At 37.4% G+C, this 26,948-nt stretch overlaps 1 protein-coding gene across 5 annotated transcripts in view; it reads right to left on the bottom strand.

The window, feature by feature from the left end:
- EPHA6 (EPH receptor A6) overlaps nt 1–26,948 on the bottom strand; it is a 1,031,027-nt gene that overhangs the window by 928,769 nt on the left and 75,310 nt on the right. For all 5 annotated transcript variants that reach the window (XM_051859384.3, XM_051859387.3, XM_051859383.3 and 2 more), the window contains exon 2: nt 18,510–18,574. In XM_051859384.3, the coding sequence (XP_051715344.3) occupies nt 18,510–18,574 (65 nt within the window). The remainder of the gene's footprint in view (nt 1–18,509; nt 18,575–26,948) is intronic.

Genomic DNA, 26,948 nt, shown 5'->3' with positions numbered 1-26,948 from the left:
TCCAATCCAGCTCCCTACTAATGGGCCTAGGAAAGCAGTGGAAGATGGCCCAAGTGCTTGGGCCCCTGTATCCATGTGAGAGACTTAATGGAGTTCCTGACTCCTGGCTTCAGTCCAGCTCAGCCCTGGATACTTCTGGGCTCCATACCTCAATGAGTTTTTCTCGATCTCTGTCTCTCTCTGTTCCTCTAAATGCTTTCTGTACTTCACCAGATCTCCTCAATTCCTACAAACTCGATTTCCTGATCCCATTGGCAGGTATTTCCTAGATATTTCATTCGTTAGTCCCAATGTGGCTAAATTACCCCATTTGCAGACTGGTAGTTTTTCGATCTAGACTCCCATTAAGTCCTCACTTGGTCTGAACTTGTGTAGGCAAGTCTCAACATGTCTCTGGTATCCCCTATCTTCCTTTGTACGCCTTCTCTTTTGGGTCACTCCTGTGTGGTCCTTCCTACGTAGTATATACTTCAGCAGTTGTTTACTGGGGAGAATTTTATTCCCCTACTCTGCTTCTTTATGACTTTACCTGCCTAGTCACCAACCTAGGTAGTAACCAGGACTGGCACTCTTTCACCAAACTCTACCTTAAAAATACCTCTGCTAAGGCTCTCACCATGAAAGCTCATTGTCAAAATCACGCCTATTAGACAAGACTCAAGGTTAAGAGGCACAGAACAACTATTTTTCCTTATGTATAAGAACAAAGAGACAGTATATATTTGACCAGGCTAGCATACCACCAGTAAGGGAACTGACCACTCCCTATGTGTGCTATTCTGACATACCCCAGGCTAAAGGTACGGAAGGGTGAGTGGGAGTGGGAGACACGTGCTAACCCCACCCTTACCTTCCTCCCTTCCTTGTGGGCTTCAGTGCCTATATGGATGCCACAGGCAGCTAGAGAATTTTTAGAGATGTCTCAAACTCAGGAGACATAAGACCTGAAATATGCTTCCATTTTTATGCTCTCATCCCATCCAGAAGGCAAACAATCTACTTGGAGAATTCTTTGACCCCTGAGCGTAAAGTCAAGAAAAATGCCTCATCTTTTCTGCACTACCATCTGACCTCTACAAGCTAGAGAATGGAGAAGTTAGCTTAGGTGAGTTGTGAAAACTGCCAGCCCCTCTACTGTGACTCCCCATCTCATAACCTTGTCTCCTAACTGGCTTGTTGTCCCTATTATCCTGCATGTGCTCCAATATGCATTAAATTCTTTTCCAGCATGTCAGAGCGTCCTTGGGTCTCTTTAAGTGAGCCACCAGGGTTCTTCTGTTATGTTTGACTATTGTTAAGGTCTTTAATCCCAGTGGGGCAGAGTTTTTATCAGGTGACCATTGGTCCCATTGATTAATTCTGTCCAAAGATTTCTAGGCAAAAATCTAGACCCCATAATCTCAGATGCTATTGAATACTTCTTGAGACATCTCCTGACCTTATCTCTCTTCCCTGAGGCTAGTTTGATTGACAGCTCCATGATTAGACACTTCCAGCTTTAGGGCATAAGGTTACTGTCTCTTTGCAGGGCCTCCAGTTTTTCTCTCTCTATCCTGCATCTCTGTGGGCGCTTTAAGGAACTTCCTTGTAGGTTGTTGCTCTTTATTCTGCCTCCTATCAGATTCTCCTCCTTAGGAACCTCTGGAATGGTGCCCATCTGCTCTGATAGATGCCCTCTCCCATTAAACCTTAACATAATGGTAAACCATCTCTAGTGGAATTCTTGTCCCTGACACCTCAGCCCCTAGCCTAAAGTCACTCTTGGGACCTGTCTTGCAACTGCCTGACATTTTTGTTTCATAGGCAGAGTCCCAAGTAGCTGACTGTTGACTAGGGCATCATTGGCCTAAGGTGTTCTTCAGATAAAAAGAAAAGTAGACTCAGATTTGATTAGAATCTAAAAAGATGTCCTTGGTAAATACAATCTCGTGCATGACAAACTGACTCAGCTGTAACTGGACACTGGGTTTAAAGAATTTTTTTCTTTTCAATCTATGAAGATCATCGCCTTTAAAAAAATACTGCTTTGTAACTTGACAAACTTGTTTTACAACTTGGTTTAACAGGTTACTGATAGCAATGGGTAATCAATGCTTGTTATGGCCCCATTAAGGTGAATTTTGCAATCTCTGGTTTAATATCACTGATTTATACCTAGAGTTTTATAAAAAGGAGTAGAATTTGATATAAACGTAACTTGACCTTAATTCAGACAGAGGTATGATATAATATCAGCATCTTCAGCCATCTATGAATAATTGCTAATGTAAATTGATTGGGTAAAGCAAATGAAATAAATGTGTCTAAATGTAAATCTTGGTACTCCTAGCATATATGTTAGTAAATATTTTTCAAATAGTCTTAAAAAATCTGTATACCTGCAGCATCTCCTTTTGAGAGTTTTGTCTAATTGGTGACTCTGTCAAGTTTTACAGCCAGCTCCAAGCAAGCTGTTTTCTCTTCCCTACTTCTGACTCTGCTAAAAACTGTTCCAAGTTATGGGATATGATTCCATGGACTATTCTTAAATTTATGGTTTTATTTCCAATTTTTGGAATGACCAAACAGATTTTGTGTTCTGTTTAATATTCTAGTGTGCTCTCCTAATGTCTCTGTTAAGTTCTGATTGTGTCATTAAGGGTTATGGTTTGTTTAAATATATATTCATTCTAAAGCATTTAAGTAATCACTTTGTTATGTTAAGGGATCCTATTTCAATCAGGTATTTTAAGCCTTCTTGGTACCCTTGACAGACATTCAAAAATAATCAAAGTTCCAGATTCTTTGGACTTTGACATTTCCAGTTGAGCCCGTAGAGATATCAAAGGATATATCTCTCATTTTGTGGAGATACTAACTAGGAAGGCTATTTGGATTATATTAAAGGTACTGACAATATATGAAGCGGTGCTAAATTTTAAATTGTGATAATGTAAAATGCTATTGATACAATGATCAAAAGTTAAAAAATCAAATGATCTTGTGTTACCACACATGATGGTTAACTTAATGAGAAAGGCCCAGAGGCCTAAGAGAGATGTTTTATAAAATCTGACAGGCTCTTTTCAAATTTACTGTGTGCAGTAAGCAAGTGCCACTTCTTATTGGTTAATGAGTTTATAATTTCAAACATGACTATTTAAAGTCTTTTGTCATCCACAGTTTTGTATATCAGATTTATAGCTCATGAAGTTAAAACCTTACTGGCTCTGTGTTTAAATGTGTTCTCTTTTAAGTTCCAATGAATCTCTTTTCCCCTGACCTCTATTGTATTCAATACATTTGGACAGATCTGTAAGCAGATAAAGCCAATAGTGTACCACAGATTCCAACTTAGATTAATTCAAGTTACTAAGAGCAGGAAGTAATTCTTATCGATTGATGGTAATTTAAAAAACAGCTAAAGATTTTATAAAACTATTATTGAAACTGCTTTATTGTTTAATCTTATGCTACATGTGTGCACATATTGCATGTCTACATAGGAAAATTTATTAAGAGCTTTGTTTTAATTGGCTTATAGATAAAATATTGCTCATAAATTTAAACTGCTATGTTAATCAAAGATACCTTTTTGGTTCATGTGACCTAAATCTCTGCACCAGATATTTTAAATTTGTTGACATGTTTATACTTGGCTTTGCTGGCCAAACATGTTACACTTGTGTTACATATTTAAGCGATGTTTCCAAATACATGTAACTCTTGAAATTTATAGAAGGCATTGGATCTTCTGGTAAATGTTTTCATAAGTTGTTATTTAACAGTTAAAATTGTTTGCTAAGTTTTCATTTGGTACTGTTATTGTCAGTAAGCAATCTGGGAAGCCTAAATTGTTCCCTCATTTCTCTAGTCAAGATGGGAAACTGACTCTATACTGACAGACTTTCTAGGACTCTCTAGTTTGGTCTTTAGAACTTATAAAAGGGATAGCTAACATTTTTCAGTGATAATAACATAGCCGAAATAAAAAGCTTAAATTATGATTTTACAGCTAGATTTACTTTGCCATGGGCACATTACACAAGCAAAACCTCCCTTTTTAAGCCAAAAGAAGGGAGAGAGTTTTACTAATGACTTAAAATGTTATAGGTAAGATGGTCATCATATTTGTTAAAGTGAGGATATAACTTTCCTCATGGGCATTGTTTACCTCCAAGAAAAATCACTATCAGAACATGCCTGTGACTACAGATTTCTAGGTTAGGCCACAAAGATGTTAGAGATGGGACTGAGCACCTGCTTGACTTGCATCCTCATAAGGGTTTCCTTTAGTCTGTTTTAACAAAAACCAGGAGGAAGAAAGCCAGGCCACAGAAGCAATGTAAAGATAGGTGGCAGGCCAACTAACAGCTGCTTTACACAGTGATCTGCCATCAAAGAAACCCAACAGACCAATCCACAGCATTGGTTTTCAGTATGAAAAGTCAGGGCTTCAGCAGAAGTCAGCTTATGAAGAGTCCTGGCAGCTCTGCCAGCCTAGAGTTGGTCAATGGAAACAGAACTGTTCTAGAGCCTAAAGACTTCAGGTCAGAGCTTCAGGCCTTATTGCCTCTAAGCAGAAAAGCCCTTCACTTGGCCCAGCTTCCAAAGTAACCACTGCTGTCAAAGGGATGGCCAAGTAGGGTCAGCAGCATTGTAGGCAGAACTGTAAATTTCCTGTTAGAGATGCCACCTGCCTTCACCTGGCCAGATCTCCTCCCAGACCAGCTAAGTAATAGAAGTCACCAAGGTGTCTTCCCTAACCAGGTTCACACCTCCCTTATGATGTACTCCATGTAAAGTCATATATAGGCCTGTGCCTCCTAACTGGCAAGGTCTTAAAGCCCACCTGATTATTATTAAGCCCCTTCTGCAAGTTTCTATTTGCCTCCCAATGAGCAAGCTTGCTCATGGTTTAGAAAGCACCTTTGTTAGGACCTCTAATAATGACTCTGTCCTCAGTTTTAGATCCTGTGAGTTTAAACTGCTTGTTAGATGCATTTTCTCCAGACCTGAAAAAGTAAAATTCTAATGGCCATACACATGAAAACTCAATGGAAGCAGTATTCCGCAAGCTGGCACTGCATCCCCTTGGAGAAGCCACCTCCTGCTGGAACCCTGTCTTGAATGCCCTTCCCAAAGATGCCCCTTTTCAGAACAAAGCAACCATAGTGATCATTACCCAGTCCCCCTAACAGATGTTACACACAGAGAGAAGGAGAGGTAGAGAGAGAGAGAGGTCTTCCATGTGCTGGTTCACTCCCCAACTTGCCGCAACAGCTGCAGCTGTGCTGATCTGAAGCCAGAAGCCAGGAGCTTCGTCCAGGTCTCCCACGCGGGTGCAGGGGCCCAAGGACTTGGACTATCTGCCGCTACTTTCCCAGGCCATAGCAGAGAGCTTGATAGGAAGTGGAGCAGCCAAGACTCAAACTGGCACCCATGTGCTAGCACCGCGGGCAGCAGCTTTACCCACTATGCCCCTGCACCAGCCCCAGGGTACATGCTTCTTGATGGAGGAATGTGGAGTCACATGATTGACAGGCAGTCAGGGAGGTCCCAGTGCAATCTGGGGTATACAATGCTTTCTTTCCTCCAAATGGTTATCTTTAGCAAGAACAAAGTGTCAGTCTTCTTTCCTTAGGAAAATAGAATAGTAAGGGAGTGGTGATTTCAGCCTCCTGAGCTCACAGTTTATCATGAAAACAAGTTATCTATCCCACCTTCTGGATGTGTTTTGTTTTATCATGAACAAGCCAGATAGGATAAAGGATTTTAAATCATGTCTTTTGATGAGTTTTGTCCCCACCTGGTAACTGAATGCCAATCTTTATTTCTTCAAAATTTTTCTTCAAAATTGTACTTAAAAACCCCCAGTGTCAAGGGGTCCTTTATGGTTTTTTCCTCTTGGAAGCCCCCCTTCCATGCTGCTCTGGCTGGAGGTCTTTGACTCTAATAAATCTTGTTTTTTTGAATTAAAAAAAAGAATAGAAGTACATCTCTCATTACTGAACTTTTAAGGAAGAAAGCTAACCTCTCTAGGGAAGAGAATATGATCTGCCAATGGTGAAAATTCACTTTATTGTAAGAATTAAGATAATTTTTAATTGTGTTTGAATTTTTGTACAATCAGGGTTATTTATAATTACAACTAGCATCTCCTGAACTAACATCAGAGGGGGTCATAGAATTTATCCTACAAAACAAGACACTTTTAATAATTAATGTGGCACAATAAATAATCATCCTAAGACAACAAAAATAAAAGATAAGTGTTCCAGCCAAATTATGACTAATGGTCATCCAAACAATATAGCAACTGTGTTTGGTATATTGATAAGGTGTATCAATAGAAAGAATAACATATTACTATAATAATTTTGGCTGTACATATTTGACTACACATTTTTTTACTATAAGTTTACAATGTGCAAAATTCTTACAGCAACTCTGATATCCATAAAGAAATCTCTTCTATTATGCACTGAAAGTATTTGAAAGTAAGCATATCATTTTATTAAATGAGCATTATTAAATTAAGCTACCTAATCAGTTTACTATTAATATGATGTTACCTTCACAAATAGTCTGGGAGATACATAAACATTCAAAAGAAAAAATGTACACACACAGAAATAAATATACACATACATTTTAATTTCATTATTTTAATTGAAAGACTTCTTTAACTGAAATATTTCTGTATATTTCCATATGACTCCACATTCCTCCTTAAAAATGATGGTTGGGATGAAGCTTAAATTAAGCATTACATAATAGATTTTGCTTTGCTACAATAAAACAAAGTCAAACCACTCAAAAAAAAACCTACCTTGCTTACTATGGTTCATTAGTTCAAAATACAAATTGCATGGAATACAGATTACAAAAACCTAGTTAACACTTAAAGCTGACCCATGCTTGTTGAAAACTTGACTAGTTAGTATAAATTCTCTAAAATTTGCAGTCCATCTATCAACCATTACAAAACCATGTTTTACTCTTTTTCTCTTCTTAATAACAAGGTGCAGGATTAATAACCATTTGGGGTTAATATTTCCCTGGTGTGATTCAGAGCATCAACTATTCTAAACTGGTCATTAATTCTTTAAGAATGTATTTTGACTGGTGTTGATTAAACAGCTTATATCATTAAACAGCTTACCATGATAGGTAAACATCCTTCCCTTTCACCTTTAAAGTTCCATTTTAGTAAGAAAGTAGATGAGCAAAATGAAATAAATTGGTCTAAAACACAAAAACAAAAGCAAATTTATAAACTTTCTATCTGTAATCAGATCTATGATGAATTAGATCACAGTTCTGTACTCACTGTTTTCTTTCCCACAGCTGATTCTTCCCAACAGAGTACCATATTGTTCCATCCCCAGTGAGAACCAGTATCTTATCTAAACTAATTCATTACTTGTATATTTCTTTAGTTATTCCACCAAATTTTATTGAGTATATATTATGGCAGTCACTAGCTTACACAAAAATGAAACACTCAGAGTTCTTGTACTACACCAAGAGTTCATAATCTAAGAAACAGATACTTAAATATCATGAGATAAATGCTACAGTATGCAATGATTACAGACATCCCAGAAAAGAGGTTTTCTAATTCAGCCTTAATCAGTACAAGTCTTCCAGAAGAGGTGGAGGATCTTTTGTTACTAAAAAGACCATTGTGGGGGTAAAGGGGCACTGTGGTACAGAGAGTTAAGTCGCCACCTATGGCACCAGCATCCCACATGGGCACAAATTCAAGTCCTGGCTGCTCCACTTCTAATGTATCTCCCTGCTAATGGCCTGCGAAATGCAGTGGAAGACAACCCAATTGCTTGGGCCCTTGCACTTACAAGGGAGACCTGGATGAAGCTTCTGGCTCCTGGCTTCAACCTGGCTCAGTCTCAGCCATTGAAGCCACTGGGGAGTGAACCAGTAGATAGAGGATCTCTGTTTCCTCTGTAACACTTACTTTCAAATAAATAAATACATTGCCTTTATTAAGAAATAAAGACCATTAGGAGAAGGCAAGATAGAAATGTCGGGGTAGGAATGAGGGGAGATAAAAGAGAACTTTCCAAATAGACTCAGTCACATAGTCTGAGATAAGAAGCAAGTCACATGGAAGAACCTACCAAAAAGCTTATTTTGAAAAAGCTGGAAGGTGGAGGTGAGTGAAGGTCAAGTTAAGTCAGACAAAGGCAAACTAAATAACAGGAAGTGGACAGAGTCTTTTTTAATAAGATGAAGCCCATGGACATGATTAGATCTTCAATTTAGAATGTGAATTCTGATAATAGGACAAGGCATTGATAGAAGTGTTGGGAGGAGGTGCTGGAAAAATCTCAAAATGGGTGAATAAATTTCCAATCAAAAAATTTGTGAGTGAAACTAATGACAGAAAGCTATAAACTGATTTAAAGCACTTTGGTAGGTAAAATTAACCAGATTTGATAGTTGATTATCAGCCATAAGAATAAATAAATCACTTAAAATCACAAAAAATTTATAAAAATATTCAGTCTAGCATGCTTCATCTAGTTGTTAAATATTTTACACTAATTCTCCTAGGATTTCCTAAGAAAATTTAGCCTTTGGATAAGCTTGCATTGGACTTAGATATATATATATATATATATATATATCCTTTCATTTATAAATGAAATGATTCATGAATATTTTATTAAATTTTATGTTTAATTTTTAATTAAAACAATTAGAACTTGCTGAGAAAACAGAACTTCAGCTTAGAATTTTACAACATGAGATATATTGTAAAAGAAAAACCAGAAATTTCTCCTGAAAGTAGAAGAATGGAGTTATAGCTTTTCAAGTAACAATGTAAAAAGTAATGAGAATAAAGGATTATACAGAACAAGGAATTTTGGTTTAAATGAACCCGTAATTTTATATGTATAATGTATGTGTATATATATATATATATATATAAACATACACACACACATATATATGTACGTGTGCCTAGATTTTCTTTTTACGGGAAGACATCATTACTGTGGAATATGTCTGCCAAAGTTCATGGGTTGGAAACTTAATCATCAAATTCATATGTTAATATTTGGAGGCAGGGCCTTTGGGAAGTAACTAGGATTAGATGAGCTGCTAAGGGTGACGGTCCTATGATAACATTAGTGGCTCTGTAAGAAGAGGAAGATACCCATGCCAGTTTTGCCATGTGATGCCTCCTTCCTTGTTATGATGGAACAAGACAGCATTTCCAGATGCCAAGCAAACAGTGATGACATGCTACTGGATGTCCAGACTACATACTACTGGGAAATCCAGTCCATAGTACTGTGATACAAATAAATCTAGCAATCAGTCTCAGACATTTTGCTATAGCAATGGAAACCTAACAAACTCCATACTTCATTTATAAAAATGTTTGCAGGAAGACATCATGAAAACTATACACTAAAAACAGGAGATACTGAAAAAACAAATTCCATACATATTTTCCAGCTGCTCAGAGATTCAACATGAGGCTAATTACATATTCACAGACATCAGTAAACATTTCACATCTGATTTCCTCAATCTGCTTTTCTACTACTTCTCTTCCTCATCGTAGAATTAACTTCATTATTATCTAATGTGATGTTCTTTCAACTAGTGAAAAATAATCCATTTTCTTTGTAGAGGATGCTATATGGGAAGGAATATTTTGAGACATTGGAGAAAGAAATGACATAAATCAGCTACTTTAGGTACTAAGGTACATACTAACCAATTTATGGACTCTAGAAATTATGCATACTCCCTCACCTATTTACCCACAATACCTGCAGGGAGGGGAGGTCAGTTGGCCACGCAAATTTGATCAAAGAAACCTAGAAGCTCTGGGATCCTGTGTTCTCACCAAAGTTCTACTACCCATAGCCTTTCATGTTTCCTGGCTTGCCTCAAAATAGTGCCAGTGCCTCACTGCCTCCATTGTTGCTGATGCTGTTACTACAGAGTTTGCAATCTGACAACTACTGGGTTTACAATGTGGCAGCCCAACTAAAAGGGATTCACTTTAGATTACCTAAGAACTGGATCTGGAAATTCAGTGGCAACACAGTCAGCTCTATATGTACTGGCTAACCCTACTTTCCTCTTCTCATATCTTTGTTTAAATACCTGCTATGTTTACTTCAATCGTTTCAGATTCAGTTTTTCATCTATAATTTGGTGCTGAAAATGTTTATTTCACATAGATAATACTAAGATTAGACAAAAAATGCGTAAAATGCTTAAGTGTAGTTCTTATTGCAGTACCACGACATAACTTGAATTTGAATATGCTGAGGCAGAGATTTGCATGGGACAGCTTGTGGAGTCACCTATGTGGAATTAAATTTATAAGTGCTCCTGAAAGTGTCAAGGTTTACTGCTCACCCTAGTGCACCACAGTGAAGTTCTGAAGTCTTCCTTTATGGATTTTAAGAAACAGCAACAATATCAGGTAAACAAAGATATAATAACTTGATTTTTTTTTAGACTGAATTAACCTGAAAATAAAGCCAACTGCTACTGATAGTGATTGAAATGATGAGAAAGTCAAATGGACTTCAGACAGCTCATTTTAAGGAAATAAAAAGGTTAGTGAAAATGAAGTGGGGCCAGCATTGTGGCTAAGTGGGTTAACGCCCTGGCCTGAAGCACTGGCATCCCCTATGGGTGCCAGTTCGAGATGTGGCTGCTCCACTTCTGATCCAGCTCTGTGCTATGGCCTGGGAAAGCAGTGAAAGATGGCCCAAATCCTTGGGACTCTCTACCTGCGTGGGAGACCTGGAAGAAGCTCCTGGCTCCTGGTTTCAGATCAGCGCAGCTCCGGCCGTTGCGGCCAATTGGGGAGTGAACCATCGGATGGAAGACCTCTCTCTCTCTCTCTCACTCTGCCTCTCCTCTCTCTGTGTAACTCTGACTTTCAAATAAATGAATGCATCCTTTAAAAAAAGAAAATGAAGTCAAATTGATTTTGTGAAATTGCTTAATATTTCAGTCAATTATGTAACATCTCTGAGAGTTAAATATGTAATATTTTTGCTTAGTCCAGCATGTAAGGGCTTAGATATTGTCTCTCCATTCTAACAAGTAAAAAGCTAATCCCCAGACTGAAACACATCAACTCCTCAAAGATTTCAACTTTGAAACTTCAACTTTCCCCCAAATTGGAGAGATGTATAGGTGAATACAGAGAATCACAACTTACAGAAGCAGAAACCCACTAGTAGGAACCTCTGCAAGACTAGTGCCAGGGCAGAACTTAAGGTGTAACTGAGGAATTCCAGGAGGATCATTAGGGAAAATTCTGAGATTTATAGCTGTAGCTATAGGGGAATCTCTACAGTTTTGTGAGTTTTATCTGTAGAACCTTCATCAGGTCTTCAAGCAAATACTGGAGTAAAAATCCATTTGCACTTCTGGCAGACAGAGAGGCAAAGGAACCATTTGCAATATGCCAGACCATTCTGTTCTTAACAAGGCCTGTTCTCAGGAGAAACTATTTTAACAGAGCCTAAGCTGTCAAGATTTTATCACAGTCTAACTGACCTGCAGGGAGGTAAGTAAACAAATCCATTCAGCTCTAGTCACCCAAGTGCTAGAAGTTGCTCTATTCCACTTAAAGCAAGGGTTAGCAGAGTAACTAAGAAGCACACATGAAATTCACTGTCCAGGGGTAAGGACTCACCAAAAGACAGAGAGATCTAATGATAGCATGATAGAACATCTTCCCACACCCAACCACTTCGTTATTAAGGGACTATTTAGCTAAGTTCTTTATACTAAGAGCATTAGGTCCACCTTTGAAAAAAAATTTCCAGGACTACTAGAAGGCAAGAACAGAACAAAACCAAACAACACAAATGCCTCACACTTGGACAGAATAAATGATTATCAAAACCAGAGTCAGAAATGGCAGGGATGCTGAAATTATCAGACTACAAATTATAAAGCAAACAAAAACTACTATGGTCAAGAACTCAGGGATTCAATTTAAAAAGCTGATAACATGCAAGAACTGATGGATAATGTATGTGGAAATGAAAACTCTGAATTTCAAAATCCTGGAGATCAAAAGCACTGCAACAGAAGAGGCTTTGATGGGCTCACTAGGAGAGCGGACATGGCAGATAAAAATCTCTAAACTTCACACTACAACAACAGAAGCAAACACTCTGACAGGAATTATACAATACTATAATTTTAATTATTTTATAACTACTTTAAAATGTATTTTATATGAGTAAAATTGAAATATTTTCATTTGATTATTATTTAATATTTCTTGTCTATTTTCCTGCTGGACTATGGTCTTTTTTATTTTTGAATGCTTTATTTAGTAGAACCATTAAAAATTTAAAGATAATATAAATTAAAATGCTATTTCAAAAAACAACAGCTTAAAAAATAAAGAAAATTCCAACACTAACAAAGAGGAGGGAAAGATTGAAAATCCACAGCAGATTATTCAAAAACTATGGGGCAATTATAAAAGGTTAACGTGTGTAATGGAAATATCAGAATGAGAAAAAAGAGATAGAAAAGAAATATTTGAAGCAATACTTACTACTAATTTGCCCTAAATTAATGTCAGACTCCAATCCATAGATCTAGGAAGCTCAAGGAACACAAAGCAGAAAAATGCCAGAATAAACTAAACTTAGACATGTCATATTCAAACTTCAGAACATCAGAGACAACACTTGAAAGAGCCAGAGGAATCAAACATTTTACCGACAGAAGGGAAAAGATAATAACAACAATATCTGAATTTTCATTGAAACCATATAAGCAAGAAGAATGTGGGGTGGAATACTAAAAGTGTTGAGAGAGAAAAATCTACCTACACAGAATTCTGTATGCTGTGAAATTATCCTCCAACAGTTAAGGAGAAATAAAGACTTTCTAAAACAAAAGTTGAAAGAATTTGTTACTAGTAGACCTTCCATGTGAGAAATGTTAAAAGAAGTCCTACAGAGAGAAAAAAAAAAAAATGACAGCGGTTGGAAACTTGGATCTGCATAGAGAGCAGGAGTATAGGAGAGGGCAGCCTCAGTAGTCACCTTCTGTGAACACACATGGCCCTCGCTCCTGAATTGCCATTTGTTGGTTTCTGCTTCCTCAGAGAGGCCGCAGGAGCTCTCCAGGCAATCATGAGTCCCTCAAACAAGTTGTCTTAAGAATTAAACTCAAGATTCCCAGTGTTCCTCCAGTCACTGATAAGTACAAGCAAGCCTTGGGAACTTACCATGACATTGTTTTTTTTTTTGTGTAGGAGGCCATTAGTTTGCTCCTTTATGGTATTTTTGAGTCAGCAAACAAAAGCAATTAAGTATTAGGTCTTTTTCATGTGTCCCTTCCTTGAGAATCCCAGATCTCTTTTCATTTCATTTTTTTTTTTCTTTGGACAGGCAGAGTGCACAGTGAGAGAGACAGAGAGAAAGGTCTTCCTTTTCCATTGCTTCACCCCACAATGGCCGCTGGGGCTGTTGCACCGGGCTGATCTGAAGCCAGGAGCCAGGAGCTTCTCCTGGTCTCCCATGTGGGTGCAGGCCCCAAGGACTTGGGCCATCCTCCACTGCACTCCCGGGCCACAGCAGAGAGCTGGACAGGAAGAAGAGCAACCAGGACAGAATCCGGCGCCCTGACCGGGACTAGAACCTGGGGTGCCGGCGCCACAGGAGGAGGATTAGCCTAGTGAGCCACAGCGCCAGTCCTCTTTTAATTTTTATGATAACTTTCAGGGAACACTTGAAGCTGAATAAGCTGGCCTCTTGAATACTGGTTAATTCCAATTCAGCAGCTTTTATGGGGCTGGTATCATGCTGGAGTCCAACATCTAAGGTTATTACCTTCAATATCTGCCTTGGTAATTCTTGGCTGTCAGGCTAATTTCGTAATATATAATCAAAACATACAATCAGCCAACTATTTCCATAGCTTTTGCGCCCATAGATCCAACTAATATTCAGAAGAAACTGCACATATACAGACTATCTTTGCCATTATTCCCTAAAATGTACATTATGAACTATTTACATAGTTTATATTTTATCATAGGTAATCCTGGTATAAGAATTACTACTAAGACAGGATGCCTCAATATGACCTATATATTGCTGTGCAATATTGAATAGGGCCCAGTGCTGAGTATAAATATTTTGAATATTAAATTTAACTAAAAGTTCTTTTATTATAATTGTATTTACTTTTAATTTACAATGTTATATATTGGCTTAAAATAAATCAAATAATCAAAGGAAAGATATAAACATGATAACATTTCAAAAAATTTTTTTTCTTTTACATTTTCAGCTTAGAATAATAAACCCAGGAGATACATATTTTAAAAATTCTTCTGTTGAACAAAGTTGTGGCCTGAGCAGTATCTTTCCTTTTTCTCTTCTAATTAGCATTAACATAGCAGCTTTCTTAAAGACGAAATTCCTCTTTTCCAGATTATCAAAATTGAAATGAGATAGTTCTGAATAAAGTAGGTTCAAGAATAACCACTGATCAATTTTTCACAGCGAACAGAAAAGCCACAGAAAATGCCCACACTTAATGTTTATGAAAACATTTCTTTGATATTCACTTACAACTTTTAGACTATAATACAATACAAAACATTTTTATTCATATATATTCCTCCAATGATTACCAAGGCACTATATTAGCTTCTTCGCTAGATCATCACAATTTTATTATCTAAGTGTATTATGCTGACAGGTAAAAGATGGAGGGGATCCTTATAGGATAAAGTTGTTAAGAGTTTTGAAATATGTAGACATAAAATTCTTGACATTAGACAGAGGGAGCACAGTGTTAAGAATTACAACTACTGGTTCCTAAATTCTCTGATGCATTCAATCTCTTCTGAGACCAGGCTTCATCATCTATACAAATATAATTATTCAATTTCATTCTATTCTCAATATATCAATAATGCCATGTCATCTATATGTTGTCACATATATTTATTCCAATTTTCCATAGGGTCTTTCATTTCTAATAGTCTGTATTATCATTGTAAAAAAACGAAAGCTTCAGTAATGTTCATTTGCTTAAGTGGGAAAGCTTTCATTTTTACTTTTACCTACTAGAACTGAGCAATAGATACACTATCTAGACCAACTAAAACATCAAATGATAAGCTATCTATGTGAAAACAATATGCCATATCATATGATTACAGTTTTAAATCCTTCTGCATTCCTCCAGCAAAAATGATTCTCAACATTTAGACTTAATGCACTCTTTCAGTAATTTGTACCTTGGCTCAAGCTGTTCCATTTGCCTACCTCCTCCTCAAGGCCGAATGATACTTCACAGTTTATTAAAAAGAGTTGATACATCACTTCTCACTCTCAATTTTCTCTGAATAGATTTAATCTAACCTTTAATTATGCTTTCATAAAACATTGCTCAAAACTATCTGAAGAGTCTTTCTTTGGCCTTACGATTAGGTAGAATTCTCTGCAATCTGAAATTTAGAGGATTAAAAAATCTGTCTTTAGCAGAGGAACAGAATACTTGGAACAGAGAAACATAAAATACAAGTTTCTTAATCTGAATTCTGGACAGTGTTTAAAATAAAGTATACATTTAGGTGTTGACACAATTGACAAACAAGTGTTTCAGAAAACTAATATGCTCTGTTTTCATTTCTAAAAGTCCAAAAAGTGAAGCCTGTATCAACTGTGATATAACCGTTTATCTTTTAATGTCTGAATCCATGTGCTAATTTTCCTCTAGTCTCTATGTACTGATCATCAGCTTTTATCTTTACACAGTAGAATCCCTTAAGAAACAAAAAGCAACTGTCTGTGAAATGATCATTCATTAAGTGTTAATATTAGGATATGTTGTCCTAGAAGTCTTGCTGTCCTATTTCTGAGACTCTGTGACCTTGTAAAAGTTACTTAATGTACCTGAGTCTTAAATGTCCCTATCTATCAATGAAGATAAATTATACTTAACTTATGGGCCTGAGGTGAGTAAAGTGCTTTGAACAAAGCCTAGCATGTGGTGAATGCTCCATAAATTTTAATCATCTTTTCCTTTTCTGCCTTACTCTCTTATATTTATTTTCTACTCTAATCTTCTCTTTTCTTGCTTCTTTCTCTCCTTCCTCTTACTAATCTTTGGTACCTAAAATGTACAACTTAGGATAGGCAGGATAATTCTCAAGTGGAGAAAAGAAGTTTGAGTCAATTAGACAAATACCACACCTAAGTAACTGGCCTTCCCTGAGGTTTGCAATGCTCCTCTGGTAGAAGTACCATGGTGCTGGGGTATGGATAGGACTCATCACATTCACGTGTCAGAAATTTACTCCACAATGCAACAATGGTGGGAGCTGACAACTAGTAAGAGGTGATTAGATCACAGAAAGCTATGGCCTTAAAAACAGATAACTGTCCTTTTAGAGTGAATGGGTATTTATTGAGGGAGGAGGTACTTTCAAGATCAAGTTCACCCTTCTCTTGCTCTCCCACTCTCACCCCAGACAGACTCGTTCTCCCCTTCTGCCCTGCCAGTCTTCTACTCACCAGAAACCAACACCTCCATTTTGGATTTTCCTAGCCCCCAGAACTGTAAGCAATAAATTTCTTTCATAAATAAATTACCCAGTCTTAGGTATTCTGTTTTAGCATCAAAAACAGAATAAGATACACAAAAAAAGCAAAGTGTTTAGAGTTAGAAATATATTAGTTTGAATCAGAATCCATCGTTCCTGATTTGGCTTATAACTACTGGCATTTTTCTCTTTCTATCTTAAATACTGGGATTCTACAAGTAGGAAATACAAACAACACATAACCTCCAAATGCCATTTTGAAAATAAAATGAAAATGTTTACTGTAGTATTTGGCAAATAGAACACTATGAGGTAAGTAACATTTCTCTGATAATTTTTCCCTCTGGCCATAACAAATCTAAAATACTAGAAAAAAATCCCAACTTCATGACATCCATGAAAAAATCATCACAAGAATGAGAGCATCAAGTGCACATGTAATTCGGTAAGTTCTTGTGTCTCCTTGTTACCAGTTGGCTTTGAAATGCAGTCTGATCAAGCCCAACACAATCAGTAAAGCAAGGGCCAAACGCATTTGTTCCTACATGATGTTTTGACTTTGTCCATGTGAGACCACTGATATTATGTCTCAAAAACTTTTGTCATTCTTTTTCAGAAAATGGAAAATAAAGGATTTTTAAACTACTTAATTATTGCTAAGTGATTACAAGTCATTTTGCGTAAATATATATCTTGGGATGACATTCTAGAAATATTTCATTTACTTCATAAAAGTAACTGTGGTAAATGTGACTACTTAATACACTTGATAGTGATGTCTGTTCATTTTAATAGATATAAGATAATAAAGATAAAGAAGAAACTTACTTTAAGATATATCTCTCAGAAATGACTTGGTGAGAATTCTAACAAAATAAATTGAATAAAATGAAAATTCCAGAAAAATAAACTCACAGTAAACTTTTAAAAATCTAAAGAAGCAAGCACATTGTTAAGCAAAGAGAATGATTTAACTCTTCATAAGATTTCTGGTTGAAAATACATGTTTAATGGATAATCTCTGATGTAAAAATTTCAAATTCAAACAACAATATATGAAAGTTCTACAAGAATAAAACATGCACTAGGAAGCTTTTACGTTCAGACTTATATTTGAAGATATAATGAAAATGTGATGTAAAAATATTAACTAAGAATGTGACAAATGCGAAAAATCCAGTATCTAAGAAAAAATAAAGGTAATCCAGTATATCTGAAAACATCTGACAGACTCTATTATTGAATATTTTATCTAGATAGAAAAAAATCAAAGTAAAAAACTTCACAAACCTTTTTATTCATTGGCATATAAAAGAAGTGGAAACACATTCCAATGTGAAAGATTACACAAAATATAAATAAAAACCATATAAAATGCAAGCACAATCATAGCTAAGTGTCAATACCTGAAAAACTATGTAAATAACACATTCATAATCCTTCAAAAGCAACTATTTCTAGTTGACAAAAGTCTAATCACAATTTATCTTTCTGACAAGTCCAAAAATCACATGCTGCTTTACTAGACTTAATATTTTATATTAAAAACAAAGTTATTAATATTTGTGCAATACATATATGGTATTCTAAAGTTTATATACGATACTCATTGGTGCTACCACGTTTAAGATATACACAAAAAACTGTTTTGAACTTACATATAAAAGTGTACTTAAGAAAATATTTATATGTGAGGTAATCCAATGTTATCCTCTATAATGCATATTATTAAAGAGCAATTATAGGATGCTCAAATATAATTCCCATTGATTACTGGTTCTAAGTGAATTTAATCTTTTTTATGAGGTTTAAGTTGTATGCCAAAATTCATACCAAATACAGCCAGAAATTCACTCTTCCTTTATTATAAGCAATCCTAAACAAGTATCCCTAAAAAGGATAACAATTTTAAAAAGATATTTAAACTTACCCCATTTAATGGATATGTTTTCCACCCTAGTTCTCCCAGTACAGTTGTTGTATCAAGTAACACAACTGAAATTAAATAGATAAAAAAGTGTATGAATTTTTCAATTAATGCAAAAAATTTTTAAAAATTAATTTTAGTTGTAACAAATGGTATTACTTTAAAATTTATGTACTTAATATTAACATGTAATTATAATAGTAAGTAATTATAAAATACATGACACTATAAGTTAATTTTTTTTAATTTTTTTTATTTAGTAAATATAAATTTCCAAAGTACAGTTTATGGATTGCAATGGCTCCCCCCCCCATAATTTTCCTCCCACTCGCACCCCTCCCATCTCCCACTCCCTCTCCTCTTCCATTCACATCAAGATTCATTTTCAATTATCTTTATATACAGAAGATAGATTTAGTATATATTAAGTAAAGATTTCATCAGTTTGCACCCACACAGAAACACAAAGTGTAAAATACTGCTTCAGTACTAGTTATAGCATTACTTCACATTGGACAACACACTAAGGACAGATCCCACATGAGAAGTAAGTACACAGTGACTCCTGTTGTTGACTTAACAATTTGACACTGTTGTTTATGGCGTCAGTAATCTCCCTAGGCTCTAGTCATGAGTTGCCAAGGCTATGGAAGCCTTTTGAGTTTGCCGACGACTTCCATCTTACTCCGACAGGGTCATAGTCAAAGTGGAAGTTCTCTCCTTCCTTCAGAGAAAGGTACCTCCTTCTTTGATGGCCCCGTTCTATAAGTTAATTTTTAAAGTATGCTGATTTGTATTTAACAATGCTAAATGAAACAGATAATTGAATAATAGAAATATCAAGGACAATTTTGTAATGAAATGGATATGTTGAGATTCGATGACTGTTTGCAGTCCTTGTCTTTTCGGTTGAGGAACAGTGTTTTTTCTTCAAGGTATTTGTTGAGCTCTTTATTTAGTGTAGAGTTAAACTTATGAGTATAAAATAAAGTGAAATTATATCTTTGTAAAAATTAAGAGTGGGAATAGGACAGGGAGGAGGAAGAAGGTTTGGAACAAGGGTGGGAGGGAAGGTCGGGTGGGAAATATCACTATGTACCTAAATCTATATATATGAAATACGTAAAACTTGTATACTTTAAATAATACTTAACAAATAATAAAAAAGCATTCGATTGTGAAAGAGACACAGAAACAGACAGAAAGAACTCTAATCCACTGGTTCACATGCCAAACACCCATAATGCCTGGAAATGGGCCAGGCTGAAGCTGGAGCCAGGAACTCAGTCCAGCTCTACCATGTGAGTGGCAGAGATTCAATTACATGAGCCATTACTTCTGCCTCCCCAGATCTGCATTAACAGGAAGCTAGGGTTAGGAGCTAGCACCGGGATTCACACCCAGGTACTCTGACCTGGGACTTAATTCATATCTAAACCACTAGGCTAAATGCTCAGTTTGAAAATTGTAATAACGTATTTTTAAAAACCTTCCCCCAACTTTCATATATAGTCTTCTTTACCATTTAAAAAAATCTGCTACAGTAGGCTTCAATATTTTAATTCTATTAAATGGCTTGATATATAATCAGTAAAATATGAAATAAATTATTTTGAATAAATCTACTATATTCAAAGGGTAGTATACATTTTACATATACAAAATCGTACACTTAATACTAAAAGATAGAAAAAAATAAAAACTCTTTCCTTCATCAAAAACAATTCACAGTCTTGTCAAAAAAGCAGAAATATAAATAATAAAAACATACTATGTTAACTTCTACAACAGGAAACCATTTAACACCCTAGAAATTAACACCCGTGGAGCCAGCACTGAGGCACAGGGCAACACTCACATCAAGTCCTGGCTTCTACATTTCTGATCCAGCTTCCTGCTAATGTGCCTGGGAAAGTAGCTGGGACCTCTGCCTCCATGTAGGAGACCAGCAAAAAGCTCCTGACTCCTGGCTTCTGCCTGGCCCAGCCTAAGGCTCTGCAGCCATTTCGGGAGTGAACTAGCAGATGGGAAGATGATTCTCTCTATCTCGCTCTTATTCTGACTGCCAAATAAATCTTTTACAAAAAGAAAAGAGTGCTGGGTTCTAGTCCCAGTTGCTCCTCTTCCAGTCCAGCTCTCTGCTGTGGCCTGGAAGGGCAGTGGAGGATGGCCCAAGTGCTTGGGCCCCTGCACCTACATGGCAGACCAGGAAAAAGCACCTGGCTCCTGGCTTCGGATCGGTGCAGCACGCCGACCGTAGTGGCCATTTGGGGGGTGAACCAACGGAAGGAAGACCTTTCTCTCTCTGTTTATAACTCTACCTGTCAAAAAAAAAAAAAAAAAAAAAAAGAAATTAACATCCTATAAATTAACTTAGTCTAAGGCAAATATATATTATATTTATAGGGCAAAGTCTGGCAGGACATTACAAAGAAAATGCAAATTCAGTTAGGCTAAGCCCAGAGGACCTTTAGTAAGATGAAGTATTTTTTAAAAAGATTTACTTATTTATTTGAAAGGCAGAGTGAAAAAGAAAGAGGGAGAGAGAAAAAGAGATCTTCCATGTGCTGGTTCACTCCCCCATAGCTACAGTATCCAAGGCTGGGCCAGTCTGAAAGCCAGGAAACAGGAACTCAACCCCTGGTCTCCCACATGGATAACAGTGACCCAAGCACTTGGGCCATCCTCCGCTGCCTTCTCACAAACATTAGCAAGAAGCCAGACTGGAAGTGAAGCAGCCAGGACTTCAATCTACTCTAACACGGGATGCCAGTATTACATATTAACCCACTGTACCACAATTCTGGCCCCTACTGAACAATTTTTAAAGGAGAGAAAACAATAAAATGAATCCTTATATACACATCACCAACTTCAATGATCAACCAATTTTTAGCCAATCTTGTTTCATCTACACGTTTACTTATAATGCAAGTTTTCTCTGCAGCCAATCCAGTAATCATATTAATTTGATCTGTCAAAATTTTAATTTTTCTGACATATTCTTCTAAAATAAAAATGTCTTAAATCAATATATACAATAATTCCTCAATGTCACCAAATGGCACATCAATGTTTAATATTCTTCAGTGTCTCTACTTAGTAGATAATCAGGACACAAGTAAAGTTTATACATGACAATAAGATGGTTTTCCTCGTTTACTTTTTGTTTCTTTGTTTAAGTCTATAGGTTCCCCCGTTACATTTTCAGTTAGATTTAATAAAGTGTTTTTTTTTACCTAGAATACAACTATTTTTAAATTTATATTTCTATATATTGTGAAAATCCCTTAAATAACCATAGCCACAATCAAGCTATAGAACATTTTTTTTAAAAATTTATTTATTTATTTGAAAGTCAGAGTTACACAGAGAGGAGAGGCAGAGAGAGAGAGAGAGAGAGAGAGAGAGAGAGAGAGAGAGAGAGGGAGGGAGGGAGGGAGGGGTCCTCCATCTGCTGGTTCACTCCCCAAACAGCCGCAATGGCCAGAGCTGCGCAATCCAAAGCCAGGAGCTTCTTCCGGGTCTCCCACACGGGTGCAGGGGCCCAAGTCCTTGGGCCACCTTCTGCTTTCCCAGGCCACAGCAGAGAGCTGGATCAAAAGTGGAGCAGCTGGGGCTTGAACTGGTGCCCATATGGGATGCCAGCACTTCAGGCCAGGGCATTAACCCGCTGCACCACAGCACTGGCCCCCAAGCTATAGAATATTTCAATCACTCCAAAAGAATTCCTGTGTGCCTAACAGTGAATCCCTTTCCCACTTCACCCCCTGTCCAACTACTAATCTTATAGCTGACCCCTATAGTTTCTCCTTTTCCAGAATCTGAAATGAACGAAATCATGTAAGATGTGAACCTTATTTTTCACTTAAGCATACAGCATTTGAGACCCACATAAAACAATACTGTTTCTTTTCATTGCTGAAAAATACTTCACTATATATAATTCCATATCTGATGGGCTTTATGGCCAGGTAGTAATGTTAAATATACATGAAGTTATTATAAACTTTTATGCAATGTTATTGTTCATTAATATAAGGAGAACAGATTTCATCTATATCATAGATACAATTCCATATAAATCGATGCTTTCATTTCTCTGGGAAAAATACATACAACCAGGATAACTAGATTGGGAATTATTTTTAAGAAACTTTAAACTTGGCCGGCGCCGCGGCTCACTAGGCTAATCCTCCGCCTAGCGGCGCCGGCACACCGGGTTCTAGTCCCGGTTGGGGCGCCGGATTCTGTCCCGGTTGCCCCTCTTCCAGGCCAGCCCTCTGCTGTGGCCAGGGAGTGCAGTGGAGGATGGCCCAGGTGCTTGGGCCCTGCACCCCATGGGAGACCAGGAAAAGCACCTGGCTCCTGGCTCCTGCCATCGGATCAGCGCGGTGCGCCGGCCGCAGCGCGCCGGCCGCGGCGGCCATTGGAGGGTGAACCAACGGCAAAGGAAGACCTTTCTCTCTGTCTCTCTCTCTCACTGTCCACTCTGCCTGTCAAAAAAAAATAAAAAAAAAAAAAAAAAAAAAAGAAACTTTAAACTTGATTCCAAAATGGCTATGAAAGAGAGAGACAGACAGAAAGGTCTTCCTTTACCATTGGTTCACCCTCCAATGGCCGCCGCGGCCGGGGCGCTGCGGCCAGCGCATCGCGCTGATCCGAAGGCAGGAGCCAGGTGCTTCACCTGGTCTCCCATGCGGGTGCAGGGCCCCAAGGACTTGGGCCATTCTCCACTGCACTCCCGGACATAGCACAGAGCTGGCCTGGAAGAGGGGCAACTGGGGTGCCGGTGCCACAGGCGAAGGATTAGCGTATTGAGCCGCGGCGCCGGCCAGTACTGTGGTTTTTAAAAAACATTCTAAGGGCTGGCACTGTGGCATACTGGGAAAAGTTGCCACCTACCGTGCCAGCATCCCATATGGGATCCAGCTCTCTGCTATGGCCTGGGAAAGCAGTAGAAGATGGTGCAAGTCCTTGGGCCCCTGTACCGGTGTGGGAGACCCAGAAGAAGCACCTGGCTCCTGGCTTTGGATCAATCCAGCTCCAGCTGTTGAGGCCATTTGGGGAGTGAACTAGGGGACAGAAGACCTGTCTCTCTCTTTCTGTCTCTGCCTCTCTGTAACTCTGACATTCTAATAAACAAACAAGTAAATCTTTAAAAGAAAAAAGCATTCTAACAGGTATACAATATTATCTACTTTTTGTTTTAATATCATTTGCCTCAATGACTAACCAGCTATCTTTTTCACTACTTAAATTTGATTTATTAAAGAAAAATAAAAAAACTACATTGTTTTGTACTACAGCCTAGATTTTCCTGATTATGGAGTATTACTGAATCTGCTTCCCCATTTCCTGTATTTGCTTTGGTGATTACACGTAGTGACTTGATCACACCTAGTTTCCATTTTGTTTTTCTCTTTGTGTAAGACAAAACTAATAGTTCTTCATGGTCCTTATACCAGAAAACAGGGAAGAAGGCATTGTCTACAATGGACATGTTAAAAACCATCAGCAACCAATTTGCAACTTCCACTAGCAAAAAAAAAAAAAAAATGAATAATTTGACCATATACACAGTGCTTGAGTACAAGAGACTGCAGCATTTAAATGTGTTTAAATCTACGAATTCATAGTGATAAACTGTAGTGATTGTAAATTTTTAAAGATTGTTAGAAAAGTACTATGGTTAAAGCTTGTAAATAAACTGAAAAAATATTTTTTCTTTATATAAGCTACTGCTGAATAACCAAATCGTTAATGAACAGACATTTCTCTTATAGAAATACTCCAGTTAATAAATGAAGAATGACCAAATTAGGCTACACCATTTGCTACTACTAATGAATTAATATATTTTGCTAACGGTTTTCCATGGCTGCTAACGTCACAAAGAGGAATAAAAGGAAACATAACTGGCTATAGTTTTTTTTTTTAAGTTTAATTCACTCCACATTAACAAACAATTCTAACAAACATAGAAGTAACAGAAGTAATAGAAAGTACAATAAGGATAATACAAACACACAGTAAGACATCTGGGTTCAGTTAGTTGTCACCAATCAGGGAGAACATATGATATTTGTCCCTTTGGGACTGGCTTAATTCACTCAGCATGATGTTTTCCAAATTCCTCCATCTTGTTGCAAATGACTGGGTTTCGTTGTTTTTTACTGCTGTATAGTATTCTATAGAGTACATGTCCCATAATTTCTTTATCCAGTCTACTGTTGATGGGCATTTGGGTTGGTTCCAGGTCTTAGCTATTGTGAATTGAGCTGCAATAAACATTAATGTGCAGACAGCTTGTTTGTTTGCCAATTTAATTTCCTTTGGGTAAATTCCAAGGAGTGGGATGGCTGGGTTGAATGGTAGGGTTATCTTCAGGTTTCTGAGGAATCTCCAGACTGACTTCCATAGTGGCTTAACCAGTTTGCATTCACACCAACAGTGGGTTAGTGTCCCTTTTCCCCACATCCTCCACAGCATTTATTGTTGGTAGATTTCTGAATGTGAGCCATTCTAACTGGGGTGAGGTGGAACCTCATTGTGGTTTTGATTTGCATTTCCCTGATTGCTAGTGACCTTGAACATTTTTTCATGTGCCTGTTGGCCATTTGGATTTCCTCTTTTGAAAAATGTCTATTGAGGTCCTTGGCCCATCTCTTAAGTGGGTTGTTTGTTTTGATGTTGTGGAGTTTCTTGATTTCTTTGTAGATTCTGGTTACCAACCCTTTATCAGTTGCATAGTTTGCAAATATATTTTCCCATTCTGTCGGTTGTCTCTTCACTTTCCTGACTGTTTCTTTTGAAGTACAGAAACTTCTCAATTTGATGCAATCCCAAATGTTAATTTTGGCTTTGACTGCCTGTGCTTCTGGGGTGTTTTCCAAGAAGTCATTGCCGGTACCTATATCTTGAAGGGTTTTTCCAATGCTCTCTAATAATTTGATGGTGTCAGGTCGTAGATTTAAGTCTTTAATCCATGTTGAGTGGATTTTTAACTGAGCACCATAGGGGAAACTTGTTGAAGTGAAATGGACACTGTGAGAAACAGTGACTTGATCAGCTCTTGTCCTGACGGTTGATGTACAATGTAATACTTTATCCATTTTAGTATTTTTTTTTTGTTCTAAAACCATTGGTTGAACTCTGTAATTAACATACAATTATTCTTAGGTGTTTAAATTTTAACTGAAAAGTGATCCCTGTTAGGAGTTTGGAAAACATTATGTTGAGTGAAATAAGCCAATCCCAAAGGGACAAATACCACTTGTTCTCCTTGATAGGTGACAACTAACTGAGCACCAAAAAGGAAACCTGTTAAAGTGAAATGAACACTATGAGAAATGGTGACTTGATCAGCCCTCACCGCGACTGTTGATGAGCAGCTTAATATGTTATCCCTCTTAGTATTTTTTTTGTTTGTTCTACATAATACTTTTGGTTGAATACTGCAATCAATACACAATTCTTCTTAAGTGCTGAAACAACTGAAAAGTGATTGCTGTTAAATATAAGAGTGGGAACAAGAGAGGGAAGAGATGTGCAATTCGGGACATGCTCAAGCTGACTTACCTCAAATGGTAGAGTTAGAAACATACCAGGGGATTCGAATTCAATCCCTTCGAGGTGGCATGTACCAATGCCATCTCACTAGTCCCAGTGATCAATTTCTGTTCACAATTGATCATAATGATAGGACTAAGAACCAAAGGGATCACATAAACAAGAATAGTGTCTGCAAATACTAGCTGATAGAATCAAAAAGGGAGAGAATGGTCCAACATGGGAAGTGAGATACACAGCAGACCCATAGAATGGCAAATGTCCTAACAGCACTCTGGCCTCAGAATCTGCCCTTAAGGCATGTGGATCTGGCTGAAATGCCCATGAGAGTATTTCAGGCATGGAAAGCCAAGACACTCTGGGGGAAAAAAACACCTAAATGAAAGATCTCCGCGAGTGAGATCCCAGTGGAAAGAACGGGCCATCAAAGAAGGAGGTACCTTTCTCTGAAGGGAGGAGAGAACTTCCACTTTGACCATGGCCTTGTCTAAAAATTATCAGAGTCAGTGAACCCAGGGGGCTTCCATAGCCTTGGCAGCTCATGACAAGAGCCTAGGTTGATTACTGATGCCATAAACAAGAGTGTCAATTTGTTAAGTCAACAACAGGAGTCACTGTGCACTTACTCCTCATGTAGGATCTCTGTCCTTAGTGTGCTGTACATTGAGATTTAATGCTATAACTAGTACTCAAACAGTATTTTTCACTTTATGTTATTGTGTGGGAGCAAACTGTTGAAATCTTTACTTAATGTATGCTAAACTGATCTTCTGTATATAAAGAAAATCAAAAATGAATCTTGACGTGAATGGAAGGGGAGAGGGAGTGGATAAGGGGAGGGTTGCGGGTTGGAGGGACGTTATGGGGGGG

The sequence above is a fragment of the Oryctolagus cuniculus genome, chromosome 4 (genome assembly GCF_051225735.1).
Source record: "Oryctolagus cuniculus isolate XC-2025 breed Fujian yellow rabbit chromosome 4, ASM5122573v1, whole genome shotgun sequence".
NCBI classification, from domain to species: Eukaryota; Metazoa; Chordata; class Mammalia; order Lagomorpha; family Leporidae; genus Oryctolagus; species Oryctolagus cuniculus.
Note: the sequence above shows the minus strand (reverse complement) of the source record. Positions and strands in the feature narration are given on the sequence as shown.